The 27925-nt window shown below is 48.2% G+C and overlaps 1 protein-coding gene across 2 annotated transcripts in view; it reads left to right on the top strand.

The window, feature by feature from the left end:
• Nucleotides 1-66: 66 nt before the first annotated feature.
• Nucleotides 67-27925, top strand: part of SLC12A4 (solute carrier family 12 member 4) — a 106266-nt gene continuing 78407 nt past the window's right edge. For both annotated transcript variants that reach the window (XM_084811981.1, XM_084811984.1), the window contains exon 1: nucleotides 67-5762. In XM_084811981.1, the coding sequence (XP_084668107.1) occupies nucleotides 5603-5762 (160 nt within the window). In that variant the 5' untranslated portion in view covers nucleotides 67-5602. The remainder of the gene's footprint in view (nucleotides 5763-27925) is intronic.

Raw genomic sequence — 27925 nt, 5'->3', positions numbered from 1 at the left:
GGTCAAATCAGTCCATCCTAAAGGAAATCAACCCTGAGTGCTCATTGGAAGGACAGATAATGAAGCTGAAGCTCCAATATTTTGGCCACCTAATGCGAAGAGAAAAGTCCCTGGAAAAGACCCTGATGCTGGGAAAGACTGAAGGCAAAAGGAGAAGGGGACGGCAGAGGATGAGATGGCTAGATAGCATCACGGATGCAATGAATATGAACTTGAGCACGCTCCGGGAGAGAGCGCAGGACAGGAAGGCCTGGCGTGCTATGGTCCATGGGGTCACGAAGAGTCGGACACGACTGAACGACTGAACAACAACAACAACAACATCCTTAAGGGGGTGGAGGAATGGAATGTATTATTCATCAGGTGTGACATCACAGTCTTTTCTGGTTTTGCCCCAGGGCCGAGTAAAATTCTCCCCACCCTGCCTGCAAGCCTGAATGCCTACCTTGCTGGCCTCCTAGCACCTCTTGCATCCTGCCCTCTCCCCGCCTAATTCTTGAAAGGAATTTCTGGAGCCCCTGGCTCTCTTTTCCACCCCACTCCCTCTGCGGGATGCCCTATCAGCTCATTTAAACTGGAACTACTTCATGTGGTGGCATGCGTGTGTGTGTCTGCCAACAGTGCTATGGGCACTTGCTTGAAGTGGGAGAAGTCCCAATGACACTAGTGGAATCTCTGAGTAAGTCATGCCTAGCATCAGCGGGCAGATGCTTCCAGTCCAAAACGCCATGTCTTGCAGAGCAGGAATTATTTGTTCTATGGCAGGGGTACATAACTTCAGGTCCCTGTGGCCAAATTTGCCCCTCTGGGGTTCCCCAGAACTCCACTGATTGTTTGGTAGTATCCAGTTGTTTGCAAATTTCTCCCCCCCACCACCCCCAATTCTAGAAGGTTGAAATACCTTTCTTAAGACTTAGGAACTGACAGCAAGAGACCCTGTTCTATGATAAGAAGAAGAGCCTTGCTGGATCAGAAGAAACAGCCTCCTATCCAGACCAGTAAGGACATGATGGCAGCATCCCTGTTCTTCAGGTGCTGCTCTTCACAGGTGGCATGCCTCTGAACATGGAGGTTTGATGCAACGGCCATTGCTAAGAGCCATGGCTTCTCCTCCGTGAATTTGTCACCCTAACCCCCTTTTAAAGCCATTTAAACTGGAGGCAATCGCCACACGTTACAGCAGCGAATTCCAGGAACTGCAGTGCAATCCAATGCATATCTACTCACAAGTAAGCCCCAGTGGTTTCAATGGGGCTTACTCCCACATAAATGTACATAAGATTGCAGCCTTCATTATGTGCTCTGTGAAGCACCTCCTTCTGTCTGTCCTGAATCTGTCACCCATTAATTTCGTGTGTGACCGCCCCCTCCCACCCACCCCTTAGTTCCAGGATTATCGGAGAGAAAGAAAAAAATGTCTCTTTCTCCATGCCATTCATAATTTTATAAACCCCAATCGTGTCTTCCTTTTATCATCTTCTTTCAAAATGAAAAAGCGCCAAACGTGTTGGCTTTTTCTCATAGGGAACTTGCTCCAAGCTCAATTCTTTTGATTGCTCTTTCTTCCTCCTTTCGTAACTCTGCAATATCCTCTCTTTTTTCTTGAGATGGGGCAACCTGAAAGTTACACAGAGTACCCCTCCCCCTGCCAAAAATGTGTCCACACCGTTTCATACAATAACATGGGGATGCCTAATTTTGGCTGTCGTTACTGCCCAGCCCTAAATGTGTCATCTCCAGGAATCCTCACTCCCCACCCCAGTCTCCAAACGACAGGGTATCTCCTGCTCCTCTCTCTAGGTCTAAGCCACAAGCTGGGGGGGGGGGGCAGCAAACACCTTTTTTAAAAAAAATGAGGAGGAGGAATTGTGCAAGACTCTTATGGTGGAAGTCTGCAAATGCACATTTTTGGAAGGAGGTAACTCTGGAAGTGCGCCATCAAAATTAAAAATAAGGAGGAAACAGCTGTGTTTGTATTGCCCCGACCGAAAATGAAATGACGCAAAGGGGAGTGAAATTGTGCTACGTAGACACCCCCATTCAGAAACATCACAGTAAACATCACAGCCACACCCCTGCAGAAATGCCACAACGTCCCAAAACAGGGATCCCACCAGGGGTTCCTTGCGGTACTGTGGCATGTCAGAAAAAATGAACAGATTTTCCTTGTTGTGAAAAAATACGGGCAAAGCAAGGGAAAATCCCAGGGCAGATGCAAGACTATGACAACATCGTGTGGACTGCTTGCAAAATCACGCAAGCGGGGCAAGGCAATAGCACATTAAAAGCCTTGTCTGATCAAGCCCTTAGTTACTGGGAGGAAGAGCTTTAACCTAAAATATACTGGAATTTTTGGCCTTGCTCCTTTTGGCTTTGGCCACACCCACCTGTGGAACGTGGCCCCCGAGAGCTTCTTTGAAATGGAATTTGGCCCATGGACTGAAAGAGGTTCTGCACCTTTGTTTCAAAGGCAGCCACCCACTCTGTCTCGCTCTCTGTCTCTCTCTTTCTCAGTCTCCCAGTCTGCGATAGGGGGATAATAATATTGATGTACTTTACAGGATTATTGTAAAGATCACTCAGACACACACTGGGAGAAGGCTGGTTATGCTAACCATGATGCATGGTGGTTACCACTAACTACTGCGAGTGCTACTGCCATACGTGCAGGTTACCATGCTCTGCAACTTGGTTAGACTAACCATTCTCTAACCACACTCACTCCTGCAGGTCCTCTGGTTGGGCAGCCATGCATCCCAGCAGCCTTTGTGCTGTTGGCCATTGTGGTGCTTGGTGCTGCCAGCCATTGTGGTGCTTGGCACTGCTGGCCATTTTGGTGCTCAGCAGTTCAGCAGCCTGCTGCCACCTGTGTGTGGCACATGGCCCCCGGCACATCCCGCAGCATGGACTCACATGGTCTGAGATCTGTCTTTCCTGTTCCAGAGGCCTCTAATTGCAGCTCAGCACCGTAATCTGCCACCCTGATGCACAGCGCATTCAAGTGTCCCCTGTAGCACATGTGGACAAGGGCAGCCATCAAGACTCAGCTTCCGTTGCTTCTGCTGATGAATTATGCCACTGCAGTCGCACTGTAACAAGCACCATCGCACATAGTGGTGCATGGCCATGCCATAAGCGGTCATGAGTTGCAGCTCTATGCTCGTCGGCTGTTGCCAGGGGTGGTGTATTGGCAGGCTTGTGGCAGCAGGGTCATTTGCTGCTAGGCTGATCTTGACTATAGAGATCTGCCGCTCAGGCATGAGCGGCTACACCTCCTTTGGCCACTCTTGCCACGGAGCTCTATGGCAGCTGTCAATTAATCACAGAGGTTGTTCAGACGTCATGCTAAGCCATTGTAGAGCCCACTAACTATCTTGCAGCAAGTGGTTAGTGCGCATGGTTAGCCCGTGGTTAATAAACCACCATGGTTGGGAAAAATGCTGTTCAGACATCATGCTAAGCCATCATGGTTAGCTCAAAAATGGTAACCATCATGGCTTAGCGTGATGTCTGAACAGGCCCACTGTGTTCCAAGTGGGTAGCCATGTTAGTCTGCTGCAGCAAAACCCAAGTTACATTGTTTAGTGCTACAGTAATGAGCTTGGGCAAACCTTGGGTTTGTGTGTTCCCTGTTCCTCTCTCCTCCTCCAGGGTGCCCACATATACATTGGAAGCTTTCACTTGTTTTCAGCTAACCATGGTTACATGTTTGATGTCCAGATCAAGAACGGTGGTTAGTGTGAACTATGGTTTTGAGATGCAAGCCAGAATCATTAAACACAGTTTGAAGTTAGCTGGCTTCCTTAAGCCAGCCTTCCCCACCGTGGTGTCCTCCAGATGTTTTGAACTACACCTCCCATCATCCATGACCACTAGCCACATTGGCTGGGGCTGATGGGAGTTGAAGTCCAAAATAGCTGGAGGGCACCATGTTGTGGAAGGCTGCCTTAAACCCTAGCCATAGTTTGTCCAAATTTGAATAGAATTGTGGTTAGTTGGAAACTGAAGCACAAGCACTCTTTTCCTTGTGGTTAGTTTTCAACTAACCATGGTTTCTTATTTTGTTCAAATGGAGAACTGTGGTTAATGAGAACTATGATTTTGGGAAACAAGCCAGGATTGCTAACCACGGTTTGAAATGGGCTTGTTTCCCTTAAACCATAGTTAATACTAATGGCCACAATCGGTCCAGCTTCAAACATAACTGTGGCTAGTTTAAAATGAAAACAAAGTCTCCTCCTCATGGCTGCATCAGAGCAGCAGAGGAGTACATGAGCCTGGATGTTCATGCATGAAGTACTAACCATAGGTTAGCGGAATATGCAAACTACAGTCTTGTGGCAACTTAAAGCCTAACAGATGATTGAAGCTGCAATCCTAAGCGCACTTACCTAGAAGTAATTTCCATTGAACACAGGGGGATTTACTTCTGAGTATATATGCATAGGACTGCACTATAAGGCTGTAATCTTAAAAGACACTTGCGTAGGAGTCAGTCCAGTTGGATACAGAACTCTCTAAGTATCTACGTAGCCTATCACGGCAAAAAGCGGGGATGCAAATGGTGGCCGCTACACCATTTGCACCCCTGCTCTTTGCCGTAATAGGCTACGTATCTACGTAGCCTGTCACGGCTTGGCAGGGACGCAAATGGCGGCTGGTGTAGCGGCCGACATTTGTGGCCGCAGCCCAGCAGCAGCCAGAAGACGACCTGGAGCCGCTGCCGCCAGGTAGGTCCATTCCGGGGGGGATTTTGGGGGGTGGCGTGGGGGGGGCGGATTCTAAAGAATACGGCCTCCCTGGAGTCTGTGGCGGAATTCTCCAAAATCCCTATATATTTGCGGTTGCACGGTTATTGTGGCAGAAGTATTTGCTGACTACAGACACACACAAGTATAGTGGCCATGCTGGCTGGGAATGATGGGAGTTGCTGTCCAACACAACTGCAGAGAACCAGGTTGGGCTGCCTGGAGAGTAAACCATGGGACCCAAAGGCACAGGTATAGCCGGTGGCATTTTCTATGCAAACTCAACTGTGCGCAAGTCAAGATAGGCGCCGTGAATTACGATGAACGCGAGGCGCTTGGAAGGAGCCCAATAACTGCGCTGATCTAGGTGCTAAGCCCTTCTGCCCATGCTCAGGGGCGCTCTGTTCGGGGGTTGTCAGCTAACTAAGCTCTCTGGCACAGCAGCGCAAACAGGTTCCGGGGCTGAAGTCTCGAAATGAGGCTGGGCGGGACATCGGGAGGGGTTGAGAGCTCGCAACTAGATTTCCCGAAACTAGATTCCCCCCTCCGGGGGGGGGGGGAATCCGTCCCCTCGGGACGCGCCGGAGGCAGCGCCGCTTGACCTCCTCTCCCCGCCCGGCCTTTCCTCTCCTCCTCGCTTTGCGGCGCCCGGAGCGGGAGTGGGTGGCGTCGAGGAGCCGCGTTTCCTGGGAGGAAGTGACCCAAGGCCGCTGGAATGCCAGCCTGGCTCGGCCGCGGCGCGCTGCTCGCTCGCTCGCTCCGTCGCGCAGCGCCCGCGCCGGGGAAGCCTCAGCCGAGGCGGCGGCGAGCGGCGGGCAGCCGCGGGGCTGGGGGGCCCCCGACGGGCCGAGGCCATGCCGCACTTCACCGTGGTGCCGGTGGAGGACAAGCAGCGGACGGACTACGACAACTTGGAAGGGCTCAGCTGGGTGGATTACAGCGAGCCCGGCGGCTCCGACGGGGCGCGCCGCGCGTCTCGCCAGCGCGACGCCCACGATACGCTCAGCTCCGACGGTGAGTGGAGGCGGCGTCGGGCCGACGGCGCGCTGCCGCCCCCGAGGGGGCCTTTCCGCCCGCCCGCGCCCCCCGCCGGCTTCTCTCTCCCTCCCACCCCGCTCCCGCCTCGCCTCGCCTCGCCTGGCTCTCGTCTCCTCGCTGCGCAAAGGCGGCGCTGTGCGCTCCGCGGTGAGCTCGGAGGGGCGCCAGGCGCTGGACGGGACCGGCGGGGTTTCGTGGCAGGCTCCGCAACAGGCCCAGGGCTTGCCTCCGACCCTGTGAAGAGTTCCGGAGACGGGCCTACCCAGGAGGCGAGAGAGGATGGGGATGGGGATGGGGATGGGGATGAGGAGGTCGGTCTTGAGCCAACCCTTCGAGGTTAACCGTCAAAAGAAGCCCAGAATCTTTGGGTAAAATCCAACTAAAGCCCTCCTTAGGGTAGACGCATTGAAATGCATGGGACTGACGTTCATAGAATCATAGAATAGTAGGGTAGGGAGGGTCCTATAAGGCCATCGAGTCCAACCCCAAGGTAGTCATGACGGTTTTAAGTCCCGTTCATTTTAATGGGTCTACCGTGAGAAGGGCTTCAGTTGGATTTTATCCAGAGTTGCCCAGTTGCCCAGCTGTGGATTTTGGAGTTATTGCCTGGCTTCCCACCCCTGTCTTGGCCTTTTACGTAAAGAGAGGAACAATGTCTCTGAGCGTGTGCAGAGTTGCAGCTGTGAGAAGATGCAGAGTGGGCCTCTTGAGCATGTGCAAAGGTCTTGGGCATGTGCAAAATGGCCCTGTTGGAAGGGAACACTGGAGAGGCAGTCAAATGGGGTGAGTGGGCTATGAGTGTCATTAAGGCTGCAATTAAATGTGTGCTTATGTGGGCGTAAGCTTACTTGAGAGTAAGCCCCTGTTGAACTGACAGCGGGGTTCACTTCCTGGGCAGGACCAAGGTATTTGGGTGCCTGAAGCAGAAAATCCAAACATAATTCCCGCTACCAAATTCATGCTAACATGGGACCTGACCCACCAAGACATGCTCCTGCACAAGCCCCATTGAAAGTGCAAGTGCTTTCAGTGTGGGGCACACACAGGGGAAGGCCCTGGTGGGTTGTACGCCAGAGATCAGACCATCTGCCTCCAACTGCTGTGTGTGTTCTAGTTTATAAAGTTTTATAGTAACTTTCAGTTTTTTAAGGGAGCAATGACACAAAGCAAATGGCAAGATGTGGGGTGAGGGAGTAAGGGAGAAGGAAAAGACCGGGAGGAGAACATAAAGATGCAGAGGGATAAAATCATACCATCAGAGTTGGAATGAACTCTGGTCCAGGGATGGGGAACTGTTCTGGCCCCAAGGGCCGGATTGCCTCCGTGGACAACCTCTGGGGGCAGGATAATGTTGGGGTGGGCTCACTCTCTCCTGAAGCCCCACCTCCTTTCTCCAAAGCCCCCACTCCTGACATCTTTAACTGCTCAGAGATATTTTTTAAAAATATAATAAGCGATAAATCTATGAAATAAATAAAGAAACAATCAAAGTCTCTTTTTCCATGTGTTGAGAATATGGTGAGGTGCTTCGCCTTCCCCAATCTGGTGCCTTCCCAATGTGTTGCACAGCATCTCCCATCATCCCCAGCCAGCTTGGCCAACTGAACAGGCTGGGGATGCTAGGAGTTGTTCAGCATATCAGGAAGGCAGCAGGTTGGGGAAAGTGACCTAGATAGGTGAGTCTCTTTCACCACAGAGGATGTCTTTCATCCTGCCGAGATCCCTAATCAAAGGGGGAGATACCTAATCGAGAAGGAGGCTCTTGGACTTCCCTACCCAAGTGTCTTATTTCCTGACCATCTTGAATTCCACCAGCTGAGTTCATGCCTGATCTGATGGGTTATGTAAGTTGTAGATGCTGTCTGCTCCTCTCCAGTCCAGTCCTCCAGTCCCCACCAGCCTTCCCCAACCTGGCGCCCTCCAGGTGTGTTGGACTACAACTCCCATGATCCCCAGCCACCATAGCCAATAGGAGTTGTAGCTCAGCATATCTGGAAAGCTCCATGTAGGGGAAGGTTGATTTTGCAGCTTGTACAGAACATGGCGGCTCGCCTGATTAAAGGCAGCCGCCGGCATGATCATATCACTCTGGTGCTGAAGGAGTTGCACTAGTTACCAGCTGTTTTTCGGGCCAAATTCAAGGTGTTAGTTTTGACCTTTAAAGCCCTATATGGTTCTGGCCCAGCCTGTCTTAAGGAGCGCCTCCAGCAACACCAGACAGGCCGCTTAACAAGATCAGCCTCGGATGGCCTTCTCTCTGTCCCATCAGCCAGGACAGCTAGGCTGGTGAGGACGAGGGAGGGGGCCTTCTCTGTGGTGGCCCCCACTCTGTGGAACTCCCTCCCTAGGGAACTCCGTCATGCCCCCTCTTTAATGAGTTTCCGTCGTGCATTAAAAACGTGGTTGTTCAGGCAGGCATTTGGGGTGGGTTAGGGTATTTTGAGAAATGTGACGTTTTAATGTAGAATTTTATTGTTTTAAAACTGTATTGCTGTACATTGCCCGGAGTGGCCGGGTGACCAGCCAGATGGGTGATCAAGAAATTTAATAAAATAATTAAATAGCCCTATTGGGATGAGGGAAACTTTGCCCATCCAGATGTTGGATTCCAACTCCCATCAGCCCCAGCCAGCTTTGCCAATGGTCGGGGTGGCTTGAGTTGCAGTCCAGCAACATCTGAAGCACCACAGGCTTGCCACCAGTGGTCTAGTTGGCTTGTTTAATCTTGTTTCCTTGGACGGGCAATGGCATCCTATATATGTAGCAAACTCATTCTCTGAGTGAGGATCCATCGATCCCAGCTAGGCTGCAGTCCTAAGAACATCTTTGAGGGCGTAACGGTCATTGTGCTTAAGGAAGCCTTACTTCTGAGAAAATGTACTGAGAATTGCACTGTAGAGATATTTCCCTGGCTGGTTAAAACAAAAGGGGGTTGCTAAATGTTTTTGAGAGTCCTACATCTGAAAAGTGGCTCTGTGTGTTTTGGAGCAGGGATGGGACATTTATAATCTTTCTAGATTTCCTCTCCGCCACTCTTCCTCCTCCTCATGGAATTAGTCAGATGGCTCAGAGCATTTCCACCCAGCCAGCCATTTCAACTCCTATTTGCTTGAACGGGAGCATGTTGATGTCAGGCAGAAGCCAGAGCAGGAACAAGGATCAGCTGTTCGTTTCTGAGGCGGGCAGGGGGTGGTATAACCTCAGGGTACATTCTCAACAAGTACAAGTCTCACCCCTAGGGAAAAAATGCCTCATTACTGGAAGAAGAAAGAAAAAGCAAGCAGCCCCTGGAATGTTTATATGATCAGAGGCACTCTGTAATTATTTTTGGGAGCAAAAAGTACCGGCTCTTTTCTGCACCTTTTTACATGTGTTCTTTGGTATGCTTTCATTTCAGTGTAATACAATTCCAGGGATTCCCGGATGAAATAGTTCTTCTGCAGCCATACCAGTCTGGGTCCCAAATAGGGATTATGTACCCGAATCCAGTTGATTGTTCTTGGGGCTCATGTTGAAAAAGAAACCCAACCACAGTAGATCCTGCAAGCTTGAGATCCGTCCACCCCTGCAATAGATCATCAAATCCTTCTGGAATGCCTGTGACATGCATGGGAGTCAAGCACACTGCTTGACAGTGGTTTCACTCCTAGCGAAGGGTCGTTGGCGCAGGGTGACCTACAGGGGTCCCCAACCTTTTTCGGCTCATGGGCACATTTGGAATTTTGAGACCGTGTCGTGGGCACTGTCACAAAATGGCTGCCACATGGGCATGCCCATTCACAAAATGGCTGCCATGGGTTCTCTCTCTTTCCTTGACAACAGACTCACCATTCTAATCTCTTTCACAGCACACACACAGAGTTTTAGTCCAATCCCTCTGGTGGGCTCCAAGACTGCACTAGGGCTGCAGTGACCGACCCTTGGCAATACGCTTCCATTTTTGTGGGGCAGCATCTACTGTCTGTTTGGTGACTGGTCTCAAGAGCATCTACACATTCTGGGAAGAGTGAGCTGGAAAAAATCAGAGGGATTACCTCACTCTTAACCCACAAATATAGGAGGCTGTTTTGCTTTCATTGACCAGTATATCACTGAAAGAATTTGTGAGGAAGTGAAATTACTATTCTTCAACATTGTCAGTTACTACAAATTGTTATTGAACATGTTATGTCTACAGGAGTATCTGGCGAAGACTTTATAGAGTCAAAATGGAAACATACTGGGGCTCTGTAGACTGGCAAGCATAACTGATAATAGTTGTTTTGACATTTTGACTGTTTATAATTGTTGTTTTGTAAAATCAATTGGCAGAATTGTACAACTAATTACTATAAATTTTGTAATTAACTGGTCTGGTCTAGTTGTGTAGGTCTCTTACACCTGGAGTGTTTGTACTGAAACTGTTATTGGGGACTTTGTCCCTTCTGTTTTATATCATCTCGCTTTAAAGCCATCCAAATTGGTGGCCATCACGACATCTTGTGGAAGTGAATTCCATAGTTTAACTTTGCACAATGTGAAGAAAACCTTCCTTTGATGTGTCCTGAATCTCCCTCCTATCAGCTTTATGGGATGACACCATTGGGTTCTAGTATTATGAGAGAGGGAGAAAAATGGCTCCATATCCACTTTATTTACAGTATGCATAATTTTATGCACCTCTATCATGTCTCAAAATTATGCATGGTGTGGAGAAAGTGGATAAGTTCACTGTGATCCTACCCAGAAAGATTGTTACGAGGATAACATGAGCATATGCACCAGACTTGAGCTCCCTGGAGGAAAGGTGGGATATAATATAAATGTGATACAGAGTTTTAAAAACATACTTAGGAGGACTTCTGAAAATGGCCCAGAAGCTTCACTTAACATGGGATTTGTTGTTGTTGTTGTTCAGTCGTTCAGTCGTGTCCGACTCTTCGTGACCCCATGGACCATAGCACGCCAGGCCTTCCTGTCCTGCGCTCTCTCCCGGAGCGTGCTCAAGTTCATATTCATTGCATCCGTGATGCTATCTAGCCATCTCATCCTCTGCCGTCCCCTTCTCCTTTTGCCTTCAGTCTTTCCCAGCATCAGGGTCTTTTCCAGGGACTTTTCTCTTCGCATTAGGTGGCCAAAATATTGGAGCTTCAGCTTCATTATCTGTCCTTCCAATGAGCACTCAGGGTTGATTTCCTTTAGGATGGACTGATTGGACCTCCTTGCAGCCCAGGGGACTCGTAAGAGTCTTCTCCAGCACCACAGTTCGAAAGCATCAATTCTTCGGCGCTCAGCCTTCCTTATAGTCCAGCTCTCACAGCCATACATTACTACTGGGAAAACCATAGCTTTGATTAGACGGACCTTTGTCGGCAAGGTGATGTCTCTGCTTCTTACTATGCTGTCTAGGTTGGCCATAGCTTTCCTCCCAAGGAGCAAGCGTCTTTTAATTTCATGGCTACAGTCACCGTCTGCGGTGATCTTGGAGCCCAAGAAAGTAAAATCTGTCACTGCTTCCATTTCTTCCCCTTCTATATGCCAGGAAGTGATGGGGCCAGATGCCATGATCTTCGTTTTTTTAATGTTGAGTTTCAAACCAGCTTTTGCACTCTCCTCTTTCACCCTCAACAAGAGGCTCTTGAGATCCTCTTCGCTTTCTGCCATTAGGGTGGTATCGTCTGCATATCGGAGGTTGTTGATAATTCTCCCAGCAATCTTAATTCCGACCTGTGATTCATCCAACCCGGCATTTCTCATGATGTACTCTGCATATAAGTTAAATAAGCAGGGTGACAATATGCAGCCTTGTCGTACTCCTTTCCCAATTTTCAACCAATCGGTTGTTCCATGTCTGGTTCTTACTGTTGCTTCTTGACCCTCGTACAGGTTTCTCAGGAGACAGGTAAGGTGGTCTGGTACTCCCATCTCTTTAAGAATTTGCCACAGTTTGTTGTGATCCACACAATCAAAGGCTTTAGCGTAGTCAATGAAGCAGAAATAGACGTTTTTCTGGAATTCTCTTGCTTTCTCCATGATGCAGCGAATGTTGGTGATTTGATCTCTAGTTCCTCTGCCTCTTCGAAACCCAGCTTGTACTTCCGGTAGTTCTCGGTTCGCATACTGCTGAAGCCTAGCTTGTAGGATTTTGAGCATCACCTTGCTGGCATGTGAAATGAGCGCAATTGTGCGGTAGTTTGAACACTCTTTGGCATTGCCCTTCTTTGGAATTGGAATGTAAACTGACCTTTTCCAGTCTTGCGGCCACTGTTGAGTGTTCCAGATTTGTTGGCATATTAAATGCAGCACTTTAACAGCATCATCTTTTAGGATTTTAAATAGCTCGGCTGGAATACTGTCATCTCCGCTAGCTTTGTTGTTACTAATGCTTCCTAAGGCCCACTTGACTTCACTCTCTAGGATGTCCGGCTCAAGTTCAGTGACCGCACTATCATGGCTATCAGGGACATTCAGATCTTTCCTGTATAGTTCTTCTGTGTATTCTTGCCACCTCTTCTTAATCTCTTCTGCTTCTGTTAGGTCCCTGCCTTCTTTGTCCTTTATCATGCCCGTCTTTGCACAAAACGTTCCCTTGAGATCTCCAATTTTCTTGAAAAGATCTCTAGTCTTTCCCATTCTGTTGTTTTCCTCGATTTCTCTGCATTGTTCATTTAAGAAGGCCTTCTTGTCTCTCCTTGCTATTCTCTGGAACTCTGCATTCAGTTGGGTATATCTTCCCCTATCTCCCTTGCTTTTCGCTTCCCTTCTTTTGTGAGCTACTTGTAAAGCCTCATCAGACAGCCACTTTGCTTTCTTGCATTTCTTTTTCTTTGGGATGGATTTCGTTGCTGCCTCCTGAACAATGTTACGGACCTCCGTCCATAGTTCCTCAGGCACTCTGTCTATCAGGTCTAATCCCTGAAATCTATTCCTCACCTCCACTGTATATTCATCAGGGATATGATTTAGGTCATACCTGAACGGTTTAGTGGTTTTCCCGACGTTCTTCAATTTAAGCCGAAATTTTGCAAGAAGCAGCTCATGATCTGAGCCACAGTCAGCTCCAGGTCTTGTTTTTACTGACTGTATGGAGCTTCTCCATCTTTGGCTGCAAAGGAGATAATCAATCTGATTTCGATATTGACCATCTGGTGACGTCCATGTGTAGAGTCGCCTCTTGTGCTGTTGGAAAAGAGTGTTTGCTATGATCAGCATGTTCTCTTGGCAAAACTCTATTAGCTTTTGTCCTGCTTCATTTTGTACACCAAGGCCATGCCTGCCTGTTATCCCGGTGATTTCTTGACTTCCTACTTTAGCATTCCAATCCCCTATGATGAAGAGGACATCTTTTTTTGGTGTTAGTTCTAGAAGGTGTTGTAGGTCTTCATAGAACCGATCAACCTCAGCTTCTTCGGCCTCAGTGGTTGGGGCATAGACTTGAATTACTGTGATGTTGAATGGTTTGCCTTGGATTCGTACTGAGATCATTCTATCATTTTTAAGATTGTACCCCAGTACTGCTTTTCCCACCCTTTTGTTGACTATGAGTGCTACTCCATTTCTTCTAAGGGATTCTTGCCCACAGTAGTAGATATGATGGTCACCTGAATTAAATTCGCCCACGCCTGTCCATTTTAGTTCGCTGATTCCCAAGATGTCGATGTTCAATCTTGCCATCTCATGTTTGACCACCTCCAGCTTACCTTGATTCATTGATCTGACATTCCAGGTTCCTAAACAATATTGTTCTTTACAGCATCGGATTTTCTTTTCACCACCAGACACATCCACAGCTGAGTGTCCTTTCGGCTTTGGCCCAGCCGCTTCACTCTTTCTGGCGCTACTTGGAAATACCCTCTGCTCTTCCCCAGTAGCATATTGGACACCTTCCGACCTGAGGGGCTCATCTTCCGGCGTCATCTCTTTTAGCCTTGTGATATGTTCCATGGGGTTTTCTTGGCAAGAATACTGGAGTGGGTTGCCATTTCCTTCTCCAGTGGACCACATTTTGTCAGAACTCTCTGCCATGACCTGTCCGTCTTGGGTGGCCCTGCACGGCATAGCTTATGGCTTCACTGAGTTACGCAAGCCCCTTCGCCACAACAAGGCAGTGATCCATGAAGGGGTTAACATGGGATGCTGTGTCTCAATTCCTGGCAATTTTGATTCTTATTAATTTTTGTTTGCCAGACATTTGGTTTGGGTGAACATTAGCGCAGCTTCAGGCCTGCCCATTTGCTGATGTTTGGGTGGTGATAGTTGCTTTTTAAATAACAGTACGCTTCATGCCTAAGTGGGGAAAGCAATGTCATTTTCTGTGTTGCAAATGGGCCCAGTTTGGAGTGGCTTGATAAATAGAAAAATGGAAGCGTATTGCCAAGGGTTGATCACTGTAGTCCTAGTGCAGTCTTGGTGCCCCACAGATGGGTTGAACTAAAACACCCATAATCCCCTAGCCAGCTGGGGGAATATGGGAATTTCAGTCCAACCCATCTGGGGGGGAGGGCAGGGCAGGAAATGCTGGTCCAGCGAGCGGCTACTTTAATGGGGAGTAAGAACTACTTCGCCTCTTTGTTGTTCAGAAGCAGCTGGACAGAAGCAGTCCAGGATGTTAAAAATGAAGACCAACAGATTCTATTTTAAAACCACTTGGCGGGCCTTCCTGAGCCGGAGACTATTTTTAAAACTTTTTTTGTCTGCTTCTTATTTTTCCAAAGGTTAAGATTTCACCGCCATACCACTAGAAGTCCTGGTAGAGGTTTACATGAACATACAAAGCTATCTAACCCAGTTTCAGATCATTTGTCTTACCTGGCCCAGTACTGGCTGGATGGGCATTGGTCGTGCTGGCTAGGGATGATGGGAATTGCAGCTCATCACACCTGGAGGGCCTGAGGTTGGGGTCGGCTGACGTGTATTATGGTTCTGCAGTTTGATCCTGGACACGCTGGAATTAGTTCATCAGCCACTGTTTATATCAATTTAACACTGATCTGGCAAATCTGGTTGCTGTTGTGGTAGCAGTTTCCCACCCCACCCCACCCCTGACCTGGTAAATCTGTGTTGAGACACTGCAGTGAAGAAGCACGTCAGAAGTTCATTCAACTTGCTTTGTACACAGGAGAGTTTGTTTAAATTACAGACTAGACCAGTGGTGTGGTGGTCAAATGTTGAAGTGAAAGGTCTCATCATTTTTTAAAAAAAATTCAATTCTATGCTACCCAGTAGCCGAAGATCTCTGGGCAGTTCACAAAAATTAAGACCAGAAAGTACACAGTAAAACAATACAAAAATATAAAAGCATTAAAACCGCAATATAACAATACAGCCAAAGTAAAACGTAGCAGCAATGCAGAGATTTAAAATACAGATTTAAAACAGCAAAGCTAAAAGACTAGAAAGCTAAAATACTGAAATGCCTGGGAGAATAAAATGGTATTCACCTGGCGCCGGAAGGAACACAATGTAGGTGCCAGGCGAACCTCACTAGGGAGATCATTCCAGAGCCAGGGGGCCACACCCCCAAGGAGAGTCAACAAGCTAATTCTACAAGTTTTTACCTGCTAGGAGCAGGCCCTTTGTAAAGCGGATGGGTCGTAATGGCCCATTCAGGACCAAGTTGCATCCCAACAGGGAGTAGTATATTGTTGTTGGGAAAATTCATTTCCTCCGCTTCTGCGAAGACTGTAGAACGGTCAGAGGGAACAGGGAATTTCGAAGAGGGTGGCAGATGACATCAGCCTCCCTGCTAATAGAAAAGTGCTGGTGTTGCGTCCCTCAGAGCCCTGGATCCACTACACCACTGGCATGAACTATATATTTTAAGAAATTCAGGGATCGAGTCTGAAAGTCAGTGGCTTCAGTCCACTGGAGCCCTTCCCTGAATAGAAGCAGAGGGGAAGGCAGTGTTCACCGATCCTCCCGTAGTGACCCCCCCTCGTTCTATGCCGACCTTGGTGCTGTTGAAGATATCCCCCTCCCTGCCAGCCTTTGCAGTATAGGCAGGGCAGGAGGAAGTAGAAGCCAAGAACTGAGAGCAAGCTGTTTTTGGAGTGGAATTCTGGATCCAGCCCACTGACGTAAATGCGGTGGTGTATGCTACGGGAGAGAGCGGAGGACAGGAAGGCCTGGCGTGCTATGGTCCACGGGGTCACGAAGAGTCAGGCACGACTGAATGACTGAACAACAACAAATTGTAGGGACGTACAGACTCTGTAAAATCCACTCTGTCTGTGTTTTGCGGATTGTCAGGTGCCTTTCGTTCTGTCATCCGCCCACAGATGGATGTGGATTTTTTTTTCGTCATGCAGAAAAATACGGAAATAATTACGTAAATATTTACGTAAGTATTTACATAATTTACCCTAGTATGTAACATTTAGTGTATTGTCCCCTATTCCATTCTGCGTTTCCTCAGCAGAAACTTAATGTATTTTTCTATGGATTTATATGCGTAAATTTCGGGAAAGTAAAAAAATCATCCGAAAGTCCACGGGTTCCGCAGGGCCTGAGGGGGTCATTCCGCAGCAGATTCCGCAGGTCGGATTCTTAGAAATCCGAGCTCATTTTAATCCATCTCGAATTTCTCCAGCATCCCTAGTGTAATGTCAATAATGTCTACTCAAGGGCTTTCTCCTTAAACGATATAAAGTTGTGATCTTTCTTTCTTTTTTTAAGTTAATCGCTCTAATCTCTGGCTGGTGTTTGCTTTTCCTTCTTTGGGTATTCATTCTCTTTGATTTTCTTTGGCCTGTAGAGTCAGAGGTCGTGTGTGTGTGTGTGTGTGTGTGTGTGTATTGTATATTAAAGGTGCAATCCCAGGCATATTTAGACAGAAAAAGCCCTACAGCTCCTAGCATTCTCCAGCCATTCGTCCACCCCTTAAAGGGCCCGGCTCAGTGCATATTTAGGCAGGAAAAAGTCCTACAGCTCCTAGCATTCTCCAGCCATTCGTCCACCCCTTAAAGGGCGCGGCTCAGTGCATATTTAGGCAGGAAAAAGTCCTACAGCTCCTAGCATTCTCCAGCCATTCGCCCACCCCTTAAAGGGTGCAGCTCAGTGCATATTTAGGCAGGAAAAAGTCCTACAGCTCCTAGCATTCTCCAGCCATTCGCCCACCCCTTTAAGGGCGCAGCTCAGTGCATATTTAGGCAGAAAAAAGTCCTACAGCTCCCAGCATTCCCCAACCAGCCATGCTGGCTGGGGAATGCTGGGAGCTGTAGGACGTTTTTCTGTCTAACCACCATAGGATTGCGTCCTAAATCAGTGTGTAAATAACGTGGGCCTGATCCTGCCACAATGTGCAGCGTACCAGATATGGAGGCTCTGCAGATGTGCAGACATACTGGGTACTGTGTTGGCATAGTTGTCCGTGCTTTCCAGGTGAGGCAAGGACAGCCCACCACCCTCCCTTCATGGCCTCCCAGCTACCCACCCTGCTCTCTGTCCTTGCACACAGATGAGGTGGCCTGGAGTGCGTGGAGCTTCTATGTACAGCTGCATCTAGTTGTGAAGTGCAGCCAGGAACTGTAGGGACACAGCGCCTGCACTTTTTTTATTAGCAGGGATGTTGACAGCACCTGCCACCCCCCTCAGACTTGCCTGTTCCTTCTGAGCTTAGCTGCAGTCCCCACAGCAGCTGGAGGGAAATGAATTTTCCCAGCAATGATATATTGTTCCCTGTAGTATTGCAAAGGATTTTGGGGTGGCTTGTTTTTGAGTGGGCAATGAAAGCCCATTAACTTTACAAAAGACAGGGATAAAAACTGCTAGGACTGGTTTGTTGATATGGATCAGCACAGCTGCCTGAATATTTGGGTTCTCCTTGGGGGCACAGCTATGAGGACGGTCATGATGAGTGCCTGCACTTCCAAATTGGACACTACGCCACTGGCTGCGTCACAGCAGACCTAGAGATTAGGCACTGGGCCATACTGGCATGCAGTGGGGGCACTTTCAGGCCATCATTGCCTTCAGAGGCCATGGAGTGGGGTGGGTATGCTGGGCTAGAATGGGCCCAGAAACTAGAATGGCCAATGTTGCTAGAATGTTTGCAGGCTCATGGTTATGTTGTGCGTGCAGTGGTGGCTGGTGCACATAGGATTCAAATGGCCAGCCAGCGGTATAATATTTTTGACCCGGTGGCAGGGTGAACCAGCCTTAATAACCAGCAGGTACATTTGGGGATATTCTCCAGTAGTAGATGGAGTGGTGTACTTCAGCTGGGGAGATCTTGGGTCTGGTCCCTACCTAGGCACTGAGCTGGCTAGGTCACTTTGGGTCAATTGCTACAGCTCCGTCTACCCTGCCTCACAGGGTTGTTGTGAAGACAGAAAGGGGAAACTTTACGTAAGTTTTATTTATTTGTGTGTGCATGGGTTAACATGCTTTGAAACGTGCAAAGATCCATACTTGGCGATGGGAATTCCTTGGTATTGCTGCCTACTGTTAGAAAGACAGCTAACAGAGAAAAAACGAAAGGCAGAACAGAATGAGCATTTGCCAGTCGCACATGCACACAAGGCTAAAAAAAGAGACAGACCACACCCTTCTTTAGGGAAGAAAAGGTAAAATGGTTCACTCACAATATTCTTGCATAAAAATGCAGGCGTGCATAGTTTCAAACAGACTTTGTTCAGTCCATTTCTTTGCATTCCCTAACACCGGCAGGACAGAGAGCACACGTGCTCCCAGCAATGGAGGAGGTCGGGGAGCACGTGCACTTTAAAAGTTACTTAGGGCGCAATCCTATCTGGACAGGCGGCTGCCTCCGAACTTGGAGGCGACCGCCTATCCGAAGGAGGGCAGGAGAAGCATGGAGGGGATTGTTCCCTCCGTGCTTCTCCTGCCCTGCTTTGTCTGCTAGATAGCTGGTTGCGGCTGTCTAGCGGCTGGAGCACAGAGCCTGGAAGGAGGCTGCTGTATGACACATTGGATGTGTTGTACAGGCAGCTACGATCTCCCTGCCCTGGAATGCCCGCAGCCACACCCCTTTTCAGTCCCTCCATGCTCCTCTTGTGAGCGCGGAGGACAGGGATGTTCCACACTGCCTCCGAGGCAGCACGGAAGTCGGGGGAGGTCAGTTTTTCGGGGACCGATGTTGGAGTGCGGACTCCGAGGTCAGTTTCTGGAAAACAGCGTATCCTATGGCCGTCTAGCCGCTGTCTAGCGACCATAGGATTTCTCCCTCCTTTAACATCTTAATACTGTAATTAATACATTTTTCTGTATTTTATAAAATCCTGTACCTACTGATCGTGGCTACAAAAAGGGTAAAGAGATAGAGAGAACAATACAGGCCAGAATAAAAGCCAGTGTGTCCTCTCATCTCACAGAGTAAAGGTGTTGGACCTCAGGTAGATGCCCTGGTGGCAGTATCGCTGTGTGTGGCGGAAGGTGTTGCCTGCTGTGGGAAAGGCCTTATTGGAAAGGTCTTCTCACTGCGAGATCCGCAGGAATGCCACAGGCTGAAAGAGGTTCAATGCCCCTGCGCTATAAATTGATTAGCCCTCCTTTACAGAGAGTCAGTAAATCAATCATTCACCGTCTATCAGCCAGAATGTGGTTTGTTTGTTTGTTTGTTTATTTAATTATTTTGTCTTTGCCAATTTGAGCGCGGCAAATCAGCATTAGGTATCCTGCTGAAAGTTGTGTATCTTCCTGGGACGTTTGTTTGTCGATCTAAAACCGCAAATAAGTCAGGATGTCATTGACCCAGCTTGGGTGGTGGCCTCTTGTTTGTTTTACCTTCATGCTTGATCGCCAGGTGTATAATTTGGATTGTGTTTGCCAAGACTGTGGTCTTTGACGTAACCAGATATGTAGCGCCAAGAGATTGTGGGCTGGATGTTTCCCGTGTGAGAAGATCAAGTGGATTCTAATGCCATTGTCTTTCAGTCAGTTTTTATCAGCTTTAATTAGGGTTTACGAATGATTAAAAGGGACCGTTCCTAACTCTTGGGACACGGTTTGCACAACGTGCTTGTAAACTCTCTTTTGGATATAGGTGGTTTGTGTACTCAGAACGGAAACTCCCCCGGAGGTCAGGGAAGAAGAAATAGTCTTATTCATTTAAAGTATTTTCATCTTGCTCCTCAGCCAAAAAGCCTCCCTGAACAGCTTACATACAATCAGTAAAACAGGACCATCCGTGCCTGTAGGCGTAGAATCTAAAAAGATGTGGCACAAAAGGAAAAAGGGATGGGGAGGAAAGAAGGAAGAATCAAGTCCTCTTTCAGCAGGGCTGGTGGAATGGCCCCTCTTCCCCTCTCATCTCCTGTTGTTACACCCTGCTGGACTTCTAGGGGTGGGGAGAGGGCTCTCTTACCGGGAGGGGGTATGGAACTGCGTGGCCGGAAACCTGAACCGGAGCACTCGGCACTGCAAGACCCACATGTGCAAGTCTAGAACTGCCTCTGAGTTAGCGTTGCTCAGGGATTCTAATGCAAAATCTGAAAACAGGCCAGCACAGCTGCGAACAGACATGATGGAAGGCTTCCAGTGAATACATTTTATAGGTGAGGAACGCTGAGGCTCAGGGCTAAGTGATTACCACTGGAGCAGCCATGGTACAGCACATAGTTCAGCTATGGCATTCACTACTGCGAGATGTAGTGATGGCTGCCAGCTTGGATGGCTTTAAAAGGGGATTAGGCAAATTCATGGGGGATAAAGCTATCAATGGGACTAGCCCTGATGACTATATATCACCTCCAGTATCAAAGTATCTGCTAATCACTCACTGAACCTCTTCTCAGAAGTCATCCTTTAGTCTGAGAACCTTTCCCAATTACTAGCCATTTGTTGGGGGGGGGGGGTTAGGATCTATTGTTATTACTACTTAGGTATATAGTTCCAGCTACATACATGGCGTTTTACAAAACACAGTTCCCTACTCCAGAGGGATTACCATCTAACATAAGACACAGGAAAGCAACAGAGGAAGGGGGGAATGGAGGCATGGGTAAGCTTGGGTTTTCTATAAGCTGATTCGCATGACACAGCAGCTTTATCGTGGGTTAATTAATTAACCCACGATTAGCCCCAGCACGTTTGGGGTGAGTGCACCTACCATTTTGAATACGCAGCCTCTGATTGGGGGTTGCAGCATGTCGTATGAACCCGACCATCGTGGGTTAATCAAGGGTTAAACAACCCACACTTAACCCAGCTACTAATTGAGGGTTATGGGTGGTTGTTCAACACATGATAACCCACCATGTTGTGTGAATTGGTCAACATTTCTCTATTTTGCCTTCCAGAAGTTCCTCCCCACCCAAATGGAGACAGATGAATTTGTTTTCACTAGAGCTGTATGCATATTGATTGATTGATTGATCAATTAAATCTGCATCAGTTTGCAAATGAGAAAAACAGTTCTAAAGAAGAAGAAAAAGCATAATTTGTGTTTACATTAAAAAATAATAAAAATAAATGTTTATCAATTAATTCGCATTGTCGGGGCAAAACATTTTTAATTACTTGAACTAACCAATTTATTGACTGGAGGTCACAGTCCTACTTTTTATTTAAAGACAGTGACAATAATACCGCTACTTAGCATTTATACAGCACTTGAGAGTGGTTGAAGGAGTTCACATACATCATCTTGGTAATCCGTACGACACCCTTGTGAGTTAGGCCAGTATCATCCCCATATTACAAATCTAGGAGGTGAAGCTGAGAGAACAGTGGCTTGCCTAAGGGTTAAACTACATATCTGATGCAGTTGTGCATAACCTTGGTTGGACTGTCTTACATCAGAGGCCACCTGGTGCTGTCAGCTTCTGATGAGAAGGAGCAGGGGCACTGGATAAATGTATCCGTGCCTTTTTAGGAATCTCTGGAATTCAAGGAAGATTTGGAGGAAGGATTCTTTGGAGGAGATGACAGTACTACAAACAGCCCTCCAGAAGGTTATCTCAAAAGAATGTAACTGGCATTTTGCCATTGGAAAAATGCCTGTAAACGACTGTAAGCAAGGACATGCATTGAAACACACATATGCGCCTGTGTGTATTAAAATATTTTTTATAAATATAAAACAAAAAGCTGTTGCAGGAAGCTGTAATGTGGAGCAGTGGGTGGGAAAGAAGTGCTTAACCCATTGCCCTCCTGCCATTTTTCTGCTTAGAATCACCCCACCCCTGTCAGCAGCTTTTCCACCTGTTACAGTAAAGATATACTGTACATCATAGGGTGCAGGGAGTGAATGGGTAGATTTTGAGAAGGAAACTGGCCAGAGGAGAGAAGGGAAGCACCTACCTGCTTCTCCCATCAAAATTGGTAATCATCACGTGTGGATGTTTTTCTGTTGTTTGTTGGCTTGTTTGTTAAATGTCTGGAGAAAGTTAAGTGCAGCTGTTTGTAATGTATGATTTGGCCCCAAGACCACCTATTTAATTCACGGCCAAAGCGAAATTTGAACTCGGGGCCTCCTGTTTCACAGTTTGGCCCCAATGCCGCTTGGAGCAGCAACCTCTCTCTCTCTCTCTCTCTCTCTCTCTCTTTCACACACACACACACACACCCTGATTACTCTTTAATGAACAGCTTAAACCTGCCTGTTTGCAGTAGATGAAACCCCATGCTAAGTGGAGATTAAGGCCCTTTTCCGGATCTGTTGGCCAGCAAAATGCAGCTGGGCACAAGAGCCTCCTCGTTCAAGTTTTTTTCTTTTCTTTTCTCCACATAATAACAGCAAATCTTTGCAGTCATTACTTCCTTTTATAAGTGAATGTAACAGTATGGGGGAGGCACAGCAGCGCAGCAACATAAAAGCTGGTAGCGGTAAGTGCTCTTCAAGTTGGAGGACACCTTCAGTAAAACGGGGGGCGGGGGCGGCTGCAGAATCTTAATGCCGGCATCCTTAATTATTGAAACATTTTCTAGCTTATTGGACTCTAGATTGATCTGGAATGCAGCAAAGCAAGTCCTGGATATATTGCAAAGTTATTGATTTTGGATGCTTGCTCCCTTTATCTGCCGGACGGGCTAGCTGATGAAACATTAGGAGTGGTTTTGTTTTGTGTGTTCTTGCTTCTCTGCATGCAGCGTGCCTTGTGGTTTCTGTAAGGGCCCAGTCCCACCCTACCTGGATTCTTTCCTCAATTTCATGGAGCCATCGGAATAGTCCTGTACAGCACAGTCCTATACAGGTTTACACAAAAGCAAGCCCCGCTATGCTCAGGGTAGCTGAGTCACTTACATTTCCTTCTTGGGCTTGGCTTTTGCTTGCGACGGCAACACAGATGGACTGGAATCTGATTAGGTGTGTCAGGCGAGATGTGGTGCTTGCATGGAGGGGGCGGATATTTCAAGTGATGGTTTTTGTCAGGACTTCAGTGCACCGCTTTGGTGCACTTTGGAGTTCTTGCTACCTCTAGTATCTCTGCTGCTCTGGCGTAGTCCACGCCAGCATTCCACTATCTGGTATCCTCCAGGTGTGTTGGGGTGCAACTCCCATAATTCCCAGCCATCGGCCATGCTGACTGGGGATTATGGGAGTTGTAGTCTGGAGGGCACTAGATTGGAGAAGGCTGGTCCACACATCATGAGATGACCAGGGCAGGCATGTAAATGGGTCCGCCGTAGTGGCATGATCTACGCAGGGTACGTTGCATAAAACACCGTGCAAAATACATCGCTACCTCATTTTTCAGCTTTTTGCAGTTATGCTTAAGAGGCTGCAATCCCATGAACGAAAACAATGCAACATCTATAGTACTTGTTTAGGAGGACTTTACTTTTGCAGTGTTCACCCACTCTTGACACGTAGGTGTATATGTCTCATTTTTTCTTGATGAGTAAGATGATGTGAACAGTGGGGTTAGGGCTGTAATTGAGGGGATGGGGGGGAGTTGAGGGGGGCGGGTCTCCTCCCGTGATATTTTAGGACCTTCCCTTGAATTTTCAGTTTGGTCATGATTTGATGAGAAAGACCCATACAGTCAGCCTCATCCACATTACAGGGGCCAGGTTCTTACTACCTGCTTTCTTCATCACTAGCTCATGAAGCCTTCGATTGCAGAAAGTCCTGTCCAAGAGACATAGTTTCCTAAATATGCTAATTCCTCGATCACTCAATCAAGAGGCAATTTGCTTGCATCAATAAGCCATTGCAGCCATTGCACAGTGAGGACTGGTTTCTTGAAACGGGCTGGCTAAATACAGCGAAAGGGATGTGACTAGTTTTACACACAGAAGCCACCCAAGGTGTATGGACAGAATAAATGCTCATGCCTAACTTCTCACTGCGAAGAGAAAAGTCACTGGAAAAGACCCTGTTGCTGGGAAAGATTGAAGGCAAAAGGAGAAGGGGACGGCAGAGGATGAGATGGCTAGATAGCATCACCGATGTGATGAATATGAACTTGAGCACACTCCGGGAGAGAGCGGAGGACAGGAAGGCCTGGCGTGCTATGGTCCATGGGGTCACGAAGAGTCGGACACGACTGAACGATTGAACAACAACAACAACAACTTCTCACATGGGTGTGTGTGTTTTCTCCACACTAGGAGATTTACCTCTCTGTAGAAAACATGCCTTGTGCAAAGTAGCCCTAAGATATCCCGTGCCCCCCCCCCATCAAACATCAAATGATCAAAGCTTTCCTTTACATTTACATTTCAAAAGCAGGGAGTTCAAGCAGTTTGTTTGGCTGAGCTGAGTTAAATCTTCAAGGGGACCAACTTGTTGAGGCTTGCTATCACATACTTTAAATTGCTGCTTGCTGAGATAGGTGCTGAGAAATGCGGTTTTTTAAAACAAAGCTATAGTTACGTCCATCATCCTAATTGCAGTTGTTCTATCCAGCCTTAAAGGAAACCCTTTTTCTTCTTGTGAAAAACAGGTGTGTGTGGGGGTCTTAAGGCTGGGGAATGTTTTGACTAGGCTGGCCTGTTATGACAGACAGTGTGGCACGGGAGGGGGGGCACAGCAGGCTTGTGCCTCCTGCCAAGGCCCCTTCCTGTTGTGGGATGCAACATCCCAGAGTCGGTTGTCACATGCATTTGTCGGTCACGTGATTTCTCTGCTGCAACATGCGGTCCACCAAAAAGCATCGCATATTGGTATGAAAGCCATGCAAAAGCTTCATCCGAGGGGTCAGAGCTGCAGTGGCTCGTTGATACAAACAAATCGCCTCTTGACTGAGTGATCGAGGAATGATCCGGCCCAGTCAGGGTGCATAGTGGTGAACTGTTGGTGCATCCCGCTTTCATGGGATGTTGGAGCGGAGTGGGCGGAGCTACAGATGACAGAGCAGATGGGATGTTGGAGCGGAGTGGGCGGAGTTACAGATGACGGAGCAGATGGGATGTTGGAGCGGAGTGGGTGTCTTGGAGGCCTCTCTCAGTCCAATCCAGTAGCCAAGTCCAGACACAGACAAAGGGATTCTCTTCAAAGCTTTATTCCTCTTTTTGTTGTTGTTCAGTCGTGTCCGACTCTTCGTGACCCCATGGACCATAGCACACCAGGCCTTCCTGTCCTGCGCTCTCTCCCGGAGTGTGCTCAAGTTCATATTCATTGCATCGGTGATGCTATCTAGCCATCTCATCCTCTGCCGTCCCCTTCTCCTTTTGCCTTCAGTCTTTCCCAGCATCAGGGTCTTTTCCAGAGAGTTTTCTCTTCGCATTAGGTGGCCAAAATATTTGAGCTTCAGCTTCAGTATCTCTCCTTCCAATGAGCACTCAGGGTTGATTTCCTTTAGGATGGACTGATTTGACCTCCTTGCAGTCCAGGGGACTCGTAAGAGTCTTCTCCAGCACCACAGTTCGAAAGCATCAATTCTTCGGCACTCAGCCTTCCTTATGGTCCAGCTCTCACAGCCATACGTTGCTACTGGGAAAACCATAGCTTTGATTAGACGGACCTTTGTCGGCAAGGTGATGTCTCTGCTTCTTACTGTGCTGTCTAGGTTTGCCATAGCTTTCCTCCCAAGGAGCAAGCGTCTTTTAATTCCATGGCTACAGTCACCATCTGCGGTGATCTTGGAGCCCAAGAAAGTAAAATCTGTCACTGCTTCCATTTCTTCCCCTTCTACATGCCAGGAAGTGATGGGGCCAGATGACATGATCTTAGTTTTTTTAATGTTGAGTTTCAAACCAGCTTTTGCACTCTCCTCTTTCACCCTCAACAAGAGGCTCTTTAGATCCTCTTCACTTTCTGCCATTAGGGTGGTATCGTCTGCATATCGGAGGTTGTTGATAATTCTCCCAGCAATCTTAATTCCGACCTGTGATTCATCCAACCCGGCATTTCTCATGATGTACTCTGCATATAAGTTAAATAAGCAGGGCGACAATATGCAGCCTTGTCGTACTCCTTTCCCAATTTTGAACCACTCGGTTGTTCCATGTCCGGTTCTTACTGTTGCTTCTTGACCCTCGTACAGGTTTCTCAGGAGACAGGTAAGGTGGTCTGGTACTCCCATCTCTTTAAGAATTTGCCACAGTTTGTTGTGATCCACACAATCAAAGGCTTTAGCGTAGTCAGTGAAGCAGACATAGACGTTTTTCTGGAATTCTCTTGCTTTCTCCATGATGCAGCGAAAGTTGGCGATTTGATCTCTAGTTCCTCTGCCTCTTTGAAACCCAGCTTGTACTTCCGGTAGTTCTCGGTTCGCATACTGCTGAAGCCTAGCTTGTAGGATTTTGAGCATCACCTTGCTGGCATGTGAAATGAGCACAATTGTGCGGTAGTTTGAACAAGCTTTGGCATTGCCCTTCTTTGGAATTGGAATGTAAACTGACCTTTTCCAGTCTTGCGGCCATTGCTGAGTGTTCCAAATTTGTTGGCATATTGAATGCAGCACTTTAACAGCATCGTCTTTTAGGATTTTAAATAGCTCAGCTGGATTATTCCTCTTTTACAACTTAACAACTTAGCAACTAGATATGAGCAGCAGAGTGCCTATGCCCTAAGTTGGAACAGTTGGTCCCCGTTTGAAAGGGAATCACTGGCAGACCCTGAACTTAAGGGCTAGGGAGAGTCCCTCCCCTTTTCCCTTGGGTCCTCTGGGCGCAACCGTTGTTTGCGCGCCAACTGGGCACTACGCCTCCTTTCCGCGTCCTCCATTTGGCGCCACTCCCTGCGTCGGCGTCGCGCGTCCAGCAAGTCTGCTTCCCGCGCTCTGTCACTCCCAGGACTGCTATCTAAGCTAGGAATGCCGGTGGGAGGAATCTCCGTCAGTTGTTGGCCCTGGGAAAGATGAGCGTGCTCCTCTCCCAGGAGCGGCTCCTCTTCCTCAGAATCAGAACTACTCTGGGATTCTTTGGGCTCAGTGTCCACCCTGACAGTGGGTGGAGCTACAGATGACGGAGCAGATGGGATGTTGGAGCGGAGTGGGTGGCGCTACAGATGACGGAGCAGATGGGATGTTGGAGCGGAGTGGGTGGAGTTACAGATGACGGAGCAGATGGGATGTTGGAGCGGAGTGGGTGGCGCTACAGATGACGGAGCAGATGGGATGTTGGAGCGGAGTGGGTGGAGCTACAGATGACGGAGCAGATGGGATGTTGGAGCGGAGTGGGCAGAGCTACAGATGACGGAGCAGATGGGATGTTGAAGCGGAGTGGGTGGCGCTACAGATGACGGAGCAGATGGGATGTTGGAGCGGAGTGGGTGGTGCTACAGATGACGGAGCAGATGGGATGTTGGAGCGGAGTGGGCAGAGCTACAGATGACGGAGCAGATGGGATGTTGAAGCGGAGTGGGTGGCGCTACAGATGACGGAGCAGATGGGATGTTGGAGCGGAGTGGGTGGCGCTACAGATGACGGAGCAGATGGGATGTTGGAGCGGAGTGGGCAGAGCTACAGATGACGGAGCAGATGGGATGTTGAAGCGGAGTGGGTGGCGCTACAGATGACGGAGCAGATGGGATGTTGGAGCGGAGTGGGTGGAGTTACAGATGACGGAGCAGATGGGATGTTGGAGCGGAGTGGGTGGAGCTACAGATGACGGAGCAGATGGGATGTTGGAGCGGAGTGGGTGGAGTTACAGATGACGGAGCAGATGGGATGTTGGAGCGGAGTGGGTGGAGCTACAGATGACGGAGCAGATGGGATGTTGGAGCGGAGTGGGTGGAGCTACAGATGACGGAGCAGATGGGATGTTGGAGCGGAGTGGGTGGAGCTACAGATGACGGAGCAGATGGGATGTTG

The sequence above is a fragment of the Heloderma suspectum genome, chromosome 8, assembly GCF_057233095.1.
Source record: "Heloderma suspectum isolate Gila_16-S chromosome 8, 16-S_ref, whole genome shotgun sequence".
NCBI lineage: Eukaryota > Metazoa > Chordata > Lepidosauria > Squamata > Helodermatidae > Heloderma > Heloderma suspectum.
Note: the sequence above shows the minus strand (reverse complement) of the source record. Positions and strands in the feature narration are given on the sequence as shown.